Consider the following 8,580-nt stretch of genomic DNA (forward strand, 5'->3'; position numbering starts at 1 on the left):
GGCCCCCGCCGAGGGGGGCAGGGGCAGGGGAAGGGGAGGCCGTCCAAGATGGCGCAGGCGGCGGCCGGGGCCTACCTCACGCACCGCCAGAAGGTGCTGCGCCTCTACAAGCGGGCGCTGCGCCACCTCGAGTCCTGGTGCATCTACAGGTGAGGAGGGAAAACCCCGACCCACCCGGACCGGAGCGGAGCGAGGGGGCCGAGCTCACCCACCCACCCACCGACCGACCCCCCTGACTGACCTTGTCGTCGTCAGCCCCGGGGCGTCCCGGCAGCCTGGCGCGCCATCGCCCAACACCGTCCTTCTGTGGAAGAACCCCGGGTTTAGGAGGCCGAGGCCCCGGCTTCTAATCCCGCCCCCGCCTGCTCTGTCACCTTGGACTAGTCACTGCCCCGGGCCTCGCTCACAACGATAATCATCATGTTGGTATTTGTGAAGCGCTTACTATGCGCCGAGCCCTGTTCTAAGCGCTGGGGGAGATCCAGGGTCATCAGGTCGTCCCACGTGAGGCTCCCAGTCTTCATCCCCATTTGACAGAGGAGGGAACTGAGGCACACAGAATAATAATAATGATGTTGGTGTTTGTTAAGCGCTTACTCTGGGCAGAGCCCTGTTCTAAGCGCTGGGGGAGATTCAGGGGAATCCAGTTGTCCCACGTGAGGCTCCCAGTCTTCATCCCCATTTGACAGGTGAGGGAACTGAGGCCCAGAGAAGTGAAGTGACTTGCCCACAGTCGCACAGCAGACAAGTGGCAGAGCCAGGAGTCGAACTCATGACCTCTGACTCCCAAGCCCAGGCTTTTTCCACTAAGCCCCGCGGCATCATCCTGTTGGTATTTGTTGAGCGCTTACTCTGTGCAGAGCACTGTTCATCGCAGCAGTCTTCATCCCCATTTTATTGTAATCCTCATGTTGGTATTTGTGAAGCGCTTACTCTGTGCAGAGCACTGTTCTAAGTGCTGGGGGAGATACGGGGTCATCAGGTTGTCCCACGTGAGGCTCCCAGTCTTCATCCCCATTTGACAGATGAGGGAACTGAGGCACACAGAATAATAATAATCTTGGTATTTGTTAAGCACTTACTCTGTGCAGAGCACTGTTCGTCACGCAGTCTTCATCCTCATTCTAATGTAATCATCATGTTGATATTTGTTAAGCGCTTAACTATGTGCAGAGCACTGTTCTAAGCACTGGGGTGGATACAGGGTCATCAGGTTGTCCCACGTGAGGCTCACAGTCTTCATCCCCATTTGACAGATGAGGGAACTTCATCCCCATTTTAATGTAATAATGATGTTGGTATTTGTTAAGCGCTTACTCTGTGCAGGCCACTGTTCTAAGCGCTGGGGGAGATCCAGGGTCATCAGGTTGTCCCACGTGAGGCTCCCAGTCTTCATCCCCATTTGACAGATGAGGCACACAGAATAATAATAATAATAATGATGGTATTTGTTAAGCACTTACTATGTGCAAAGCACTTTTCTAAGCACTCGGGGAGGTACGGGGTCATCAGGTCGTCCCATGTGGGGCTCACAGTTTTCATTCCCACTTTACAGATGAGGGAACTGAGGCACACAGAATAATAATATAATAATGTTGGTATTTGTTAAGCACTTACTCTGTGCAGAGCACTGTTCATCACAGCAGTCTTCATCCTCATTTTAATGTAATAATGATGTTGGTATTTGTTAAGCACTTACTATGTGCAGAGCACTGTTCTAAGCGCTGGGGGAGATACAGGCTCATCAGGTTCGATTAGACTGTAAGCCCGTCAAACGGCAGGGACTGTCTCTATCTGTTGCCGACTTGTTCATCCCAAGCGCTTAGTACAGTGCTCTGCACATAGTAAGCGCTCAATAAATACTATTGAATGAAAGGTTGTTCCACGTGAGGCTCACAGTCTTCATCCCCATTTGACAGATGAGGGAACTGAGGCACACAGAATAATAATAATAATAATAATAATAATAATGATAATGTTGGTATTTGTTAAGCACTGGGGGAGATATAGGGTCATCAGGTTGTCCCACATGAGGCTCACAGTCTTCATCCCCATTTTCCAGATGAGGGAACTGAGGCCCAGAGAAGTGAAGTGACTGGCCCAAAGTCACACAGCCGGCAAGCGGCAGAGCTTGGATCAGTAGCAGGATGATGATGAAGGGGGTGATGATGAGGATCTCTACTGAAAGCTCACCTCCTCCAGGAGGCCTTCCCAGATTGTCCCCCTGTTCCTCTGCTCCCGCTCCCCATCGCCCTGACTCGCTCCCTTTGCTCTACCCCCCTCCGCCCCACAGCACTTGTGTATATATGTAATAATAATGTTGGTATTTGTTAAGCGCTTACCATGTGCAGAGCACTGTTCTAAACGCTGGGGTAGATACAGGGTAATGAGGTTGTCCCACGTGAGGCTCACAGTCTTCATCCCCATTTTACAGATGAGGGAACTGAGGCACAGAGAAGTTAAGTGACTTGCTCACAGTCACACAGCTGATGAGTGGCAGAGCCGGGATTCGAACCCATGAACTCTGACTCCCAAGCCCGGGCTCTTTCCACTGAGCCACGCTGCTTCTCATATGTGCATATTTGTAATTATAATTCTATTCATTTTTATTAATGATGTATATAGATCTATAATTCTGTTTATTTATAATGATGCTACTGATGCCCGTTTCCTTGTTTTGATATCTTTCTCCCCCCCTTCTAGACTGTGACCCCGTCGTGGGCAGGGATTTGTTGCTGAATTGTACTCGACCGAGCGCTTAATACAGTGCCCTGCACACAAAAAGCGCTCGGTAAATACAATTGAATGAGTGAATGATCGGTCTTGGCCTGGCAGAGGGGCCCAGGCCGCCAGCTGGACGTAAGGCAGAGTGGAGAGAGCCCGGGCCTGGGAGTCAGAAGGTCACGGGTTCTAATCCTCACCAAGTCATTTCGCTTCTTGGGGCTTGCCTGCTGGGTGACCTTGGGCAAGTCACTTTGCTTCTCTGGGCCTCAGTCACCTCATCTGTAAAATGGGGGTGCAAGCTGTGAGCCCCAAGGGGACTCGTCCATCTCAATTAACTCGTTCTAGCACAGTGCCTGGCCCATAGTAAGCATTAAAACAAAAAAACACCACTGTTTATCACCTGCTGGAAGGTGTCTGCCTACCACGGGTCCCACGGTGACCGGCAGGGAATGGTAAATATAATCTGTCAAAGTGCCCGGAATCCAAATTGAAATAGCGGGAGAAGTGAAATATTTATGAGGCCACTGACCCTGGATCGATGGCGCAAATGCCAAGTTGGCCTTAGAGACACTGGTTTATCGACATTCTTACCCCTCGATGAGGGTGATCACGGTTTTCTCAGTTGCTGAACCGCTTACAAAATTTACGGCCTTCGGGGCAATCGTCATGAAAGGTCATAGGGAAGAGTGACAGACGAGAAGGATTCAAGTAACTTCACCAAGGTCACCCCAAGACTACACGAAGAGGCCGTGTCATTGTAGTTAGGGCTTGGGCCTCAAAATTAGGATTAAACAAGGGCCCCCCCCCCCCAAGGAAACATTTAAAAAACTAAAATTTTCATTGTCTAATCAATCACTGGAATTTAATCGAGTGCTTATGGTATGCAGAACACTCTACTAAGAACTTGGGAGAGTATTGTTATACTACAGAACAGAGTTAGTAGATCTATTCCCTTCCCCAAGGAAGCTTAGTCTGTGATCATAAGAAAACCTTTAGATGATTTATAAATCCTGACCTCATTAACTTCTAGAATTACTAGATAGGAGTCAAGAAGAGAGTGGTTGTAGTCCCAGCTGGGTCACTAGCCAAAGGTAACCCTTTTTTGAAGGAAGTCGCTTACCGTCTCTGTGCCTGTTTCCTCATCTGTAAACTTGGGGAAAATAGATCCTAAGCCCTGTTTGGGACAGGGACTCTGTCCAAACTGATAACCTTGCATCTACCCCAGCACTTAGCACATTGCAAGTGCTTAATACATGCCATTGTTATTATTAATAATAAAAATCCCCACGCCCATCTGCTCTCTAGGGACAAGTACCGTTACTTTGCGTGCTTGATGAGAGCCCGATTTGAAGAACACAAGAATGAGAAGGATATGATAAAGGCAACGAAGATACTCAAGGCTGCCGAGGAAGAGTTTTGGCAGAGACAACACCCTCAGCCCTACATCTTCCCGGATTCTCCCGGAGGCACCTCCTACGAGAGATATGAGTGTTACAAGGTAGGAACTCCTGTTCAGCTGCGTCCTAAAGAGGAAGCACGTCTTCTGGGAGCTGATCGGATAGTGTCTGGCCTCAGGTCTGATTTAGGCCTGGGGTGAGCAGCAAGGTCCCAGGACGAGAGCGGAGCCTCGTGGCTAGAGCACGGACCTGGGTGTCGGAAAGAACAGTGTTCCGATCCTGCCTCCGCCACTTGTCTGCTGTGTGACCTTGGGCAAGTCACTTTTCTGTGCCTCAGTTCCCTCCCCTGTAAAATGGGGATTAAGATTTGGAGCCCCATGTGGGACCATGAACCGCATCCAACCTGCTTAGCTTGTATGCAACCCAGGGTGTCCTGGGCGGTGTGACAGACTCTCTCTTCCCGGCAGATTCCTGAATGGTGCCTAGAGTACTGGCATCCCTCGGAGAAGGCCATGTACCCTGATTACTTCTCCAAGAGGGAACAGTGGAAGAAACTGCGTATGGAGAGTTGGGAAAAAGAGGTGAGTCCCACAAGCCTTTCAGTGACCAACACAGCACCCTTATCGCAGACTTCTCCACGTACAAAAATACCGTCCTCGGGGTTTACTTAGGTCTGCTGCTGTTTTATACTCAAGACGCTTGGTCGGTAAGTTCAGTTTTATAAAATGTCTGTTGACTTGTGACACCAGCTTCTCCAGTCAGCCGGAAAACCTCTTAGTCGTGGATTTCCTGCAAACCATCTTATCTTCTGTTTTTACAACTGCCCTGCCCTGTCTTCCAAAGCTCTTCTCATCAGACTGCCAAAGTCAAATTGACATTATTTGAAAAGCAAAGGCAGAGAAAGGCTCGCTGAGAGGGGAAAAAGAAGGGTACTTAGTCGCACCATTAGCATCTGATGGAAACCGATCTGCAGTTACTTAGCTTCAGATTCAGGCTTGGAAGAAACCGACAGACCGTTCAAGCTCAAGTCCTATTGACCGTGGCTGTGTGAGTCGGTGGTCCGGGAGGGCGGTCACTCAGCAAAACCCTGGATAGCTGAGCCGTTCCCCCCGCTTTGGGAAAGGGGACTTGCAAAAGCATCTTAAAAATTGTCTGCTGCCCCCAAATGTAGCTCCTTAATAAACCGACCATTGAGCTGTGCCAAAACAGAATAAAGTACTCAGAGGTGAACTGCACCGAGGGTGAAAATGAAGTACAACTGTGTCTAAGGTGTAAAGCAAATTTTGTGTTTAAAAAAACAAAACAAAACTGGCAGTTTCAGGTCTTCCCACTATCTGGGAACCTAGGAGGATGTCATTTTTCAGCTTTCTGATGGTGTGCCCGGAGGAGGTTTAGGGCTGCCCCAACAAAATGTTTTGTGGGGAAAACGGGGAAGGAAACTAAGCTTATCATGTCTACACTGGCGAGTGCCAAGTGACCACAGAAGGGTATTTGAGTGCTTACTGTGTGCAGAGCACTGTTCTAAGGGCTTGGAAGAGTACAATCCAATAGAATTGGTAGACATGATCCCTGCCGAAAAAGAGCTTACCGTCCAGAGATGGAGACGGGACATTTAAATAAATTACAGTTTGGGCAAGTGGGAGACTAGATGGATATGTAAAGGAGAGCTGTGGGCCAAATGTCAAGTGCTTAATAATAATAATAATAATAATAATAATGTTGGTATTTGTTAAGCGCTTACTATGTGCCGAGCACTGTTCTAAGCGCTGGGGTAGACATAGGGGAATCAGGTTGTCCCACGTGGGGCTCACAGTCTTAATCCCCATTTTACAGATGAGGGAACTGAGGCACAGAGAAGTGAAGTGACTTGCCCACAGTCACACAGCCGACAAGTGGCAGAGCTGGGATTCGAACTCATGAGCCCTGACTCCAAAGCCCGTGCTCTTTCCACTGAGCCACGCTGCATCTCCAAGGGAAGGGAAATGAGGTCCTAGATGGGCTTTTTAGGAGGGCTTTGGAGTTGGGGAGGGTGATCGTCTGTTGGATGTGAAGGGGGAGAGAGTTCCAGGCTAAAGGGAGGACTTGGGCAAGGGGTCTGGTGGTGAGACAGACGAGGTCGAGACAGAGGAGCGAAGCGTGTGGGTTGGATTGGGTTGTAGTAGGCAATGGGTGAGGTGAGATAGGAAGAAGGGGGTGAACTGACTGGGTGCTTTAAAGCGGAAGGAGAGGAGTCGGTTTACCACAGAGCGGAGGTGTGGGGAGACATGGACTGAACCGTTTTAGCCAGGTTTCCCTGGCAGAACTTGGGCCCGCAGCGGCCGCACCCTGGTGGTCCTGGGGCCACCTGGAGGCAGCGAGCCATCGGGGGCCCTCAAATCCGAGCCACCCTCATGTCAGCAGTGTGTCTCCGACGGCGGGGATAATTCTGGCTTTTCCACCCTCCTCTTTATGTCTCTTCCTGGTCCCTCCACCCCCGGTTGATAACGAACAAAAGCAACTGAAGTTCCGGTTGCCCAGGGAGCAGACGGTCAGCTCCCGAGCGACCGTTCCCAACCGTTCCTCTTCCTCTCGTTCTAGGTGAAGCAGCTCGAGGAGGAAACTCCGCCCGACGGTCCCAAGACCGAAGCCCTGCCCCCGGCTCGCAAAGAGGGGGATCTGCCTCCGCTGTGGTGGCACATTGTGACCAGGCCTCGCGAGCGCCCCGTGTAGCCCCCCATCCCCCCGGCGGGGCACCCTAACCACGCAAGACCACAGTCGCTTGCCATAATAAAATCAACGTTAACTGTCGTCGTGTCGTTCGGTGCCCTTAGCTTTACCTAACAGGAATCTTAACGGCCGCTCCGCTGAATCGATTCCACCCTCCTTCCCCCACGCGCCTCTGACGGGGGTTGGCGGCGGGAAGCTCGCCACATTCAACATCAAGCCAGGTCTCTGATTCGAGAGCGGATAATCTAGCGGGCTACAGCCGTCACCCCGCACCCCCTTTTTTTAATGGTATCCGTTTAGCGCTTACTACGCACCGGGTGCTAAACGTTAGGGTAGATACAAGCCGATCACGTTGGGCGCAGACCTTATCCCACCCGGGGCTCAAACAATCCTCATTTTACAGAGGAGGTAACTGAGGCACAGAGAAGCCTGAGGTCTCTCAGCAGAGAAGTGGCGGGGATTAGAACCCAGGGCCTTCCGACGCCCCAGGCCCGTGCTCTGACGGCGCAGCCTCGCCTCTTCCGAGACGACGGGGCGTAGCCAAACAGGCTCGCGTCGTAGCCAAGGATGAGGAGGAGAAACCCCACTACGGCAGAGCCTGGTGTGGGTCTGCTCCGAAAGGGCTGGACCAAGCGTGGATTATTGGTGAAACTCAAGCTCCCGACCTTGCCGGACCACCCACGGCACCCCTTTGCGCTCAACACACACGAGGATTTCGGGAAGGATGGAGAGACAGGACTTATCCAGCTATTCTTTATTTAGAGTGTAGGCTGAAGCAATCGTTACAATGTAGAAGGGAGACACGATTACAGCGATTATACCAGTTGAGAACAAAAAAACCCGCACAGGGAGAGGTCAACTCTCAGTACAAACTAGCAACTAAACCACAATAATTTACGATTAGAAACATTATTTTTTTTTAATTCTTTTTAGCCGTGACACTGCTTTTACAATATGCAAAAACACAAACAATAGAACTATCCAGAGTGTTTTGTCACATTCTTTCTACATTGAGTTTGGCAACGTTTTATATTAAATTTACTGAGATCATACTAACGTTTAAAGAACTAAACAAGTGAAAAGCTGTACTCCCGTACAGTTTACAGCCATTTATTTCAAAGGTTTAAAATACCACTCTAACTACTGCAGTCATCTTGCGACGGCTTTCGCTGGAGCAAAAGCCATCTCAAGCGTCAGATGCACGGTGCGCCAGCTACTTTTTGTCATCGAGATAGGTGGGCTAAACCACAGGCACTACTGTTGATTATATTCTGAAAGGAGCTTGTTTTTCAAAGAAAGGAAGGTTTAAATAGTTTCTAAGAATCATGCCTTTGCGTTAAAGCCATAACATAAAATGGCGGAAGCGATCACAGCAGTGTAAATGTCCTATAGAACAGTGACTGTACAGATACACGAAGTCTCACACCCAAGGCGATAATGTAGTAAAGCATAAGGTTATGTAGTCAGAGACTCGAGCCGACAGAAATCTGCAGAGGTTTTGGTGGAGACCGGCCCGGGGTTGGTTGGTTTCGTTTTGTTTTTAAGATTCGATGACCCGAGTCAAGTCACGGACACCTGACTCTCGGGGGGCCGGGATCGCCGCGGCCCCTCAACCCCTTCCGGCCATTCCCCGACGCCCTCCTCCCGGGCGTCCCACCGTCTGCATATTTTTGTCGGCTTCAGGAGGCGCGCAGCGCGCCGGATTCTACTGCGGAAACACAACTCGTCTAAATCCTTTCCGTCGATAACGTTT

General features: G+C 50.3%; 1 protein-coding gene across 1 annotated transcript; it reads left to right on the forward strand.

Moving 5' to 3' along the window:
• The first annotated feature begins 8 nt into the window (after positions 1-8).
• NDUFB9 (NADH:ubiquinone oxidoreductase subunit B9) lies at positions 9-6,906 on the forward strand. Its single transcript, XM_029061971.2, has 4 exons — positions 9-149; positions 4,030-4,222; positions 4,589-4,702; positions 6,699-6,906. Exons 1-4 carry the CDS (start codon positions 49-51, stop codon positions 6,828-6,830), a joined length of 540 nt encoding a protein of 179 aa, XP_028917804.1. The 5' UTR covers positions 9-48; the 3' UTR covers positions 6,831-6,906.
• Positions 6,907-8,580: the final 1,674 nt, after the last annotated feature.

The sequence above is a fragment of the Ornithorhynchus anatinus genome, chromosome 4 (assembly GCF_004115215.2).
Source record: "Ornithorhynchus anatinus isolate Pmale09 chromosome 4, mOrnAna1.pri.v4, whole genome shotgun sequence".
Classification (NCBI taxonomy): domain Eukaryota; kingdom Metazoa; phylum Chordata; class Mammalia; order Monotremata; family Ornithorhynchidae; genus Ornithorhynchus; species Ornithorhynchus anatinus.

Bases quoted from the DNA above. Each gene is read 5' to 3' on its own strand.
- NDUFB9 (XM_029061971.2), top strand. From the start codon at position 49: ATGGCGCAGGCGGCGGCCGGGGCCTACCTCACGCACCGCCAGAAGGTG. The intron at 150-4,029 runs GTGAGGAGGGAA...TCTGCTCTCTAG, and splicing joins GAGTCCTGGTGCATCTACAG to GGACAAGTACCGTTACTTTG. The intron at 4,703-6,698 runs GTGAGTCCCACA...CTCTCGTTCTAG, and splicing joins TGGAGAGTTGGGAAAAAGAG to GTGAAGCAGCTCGAGGAGGA.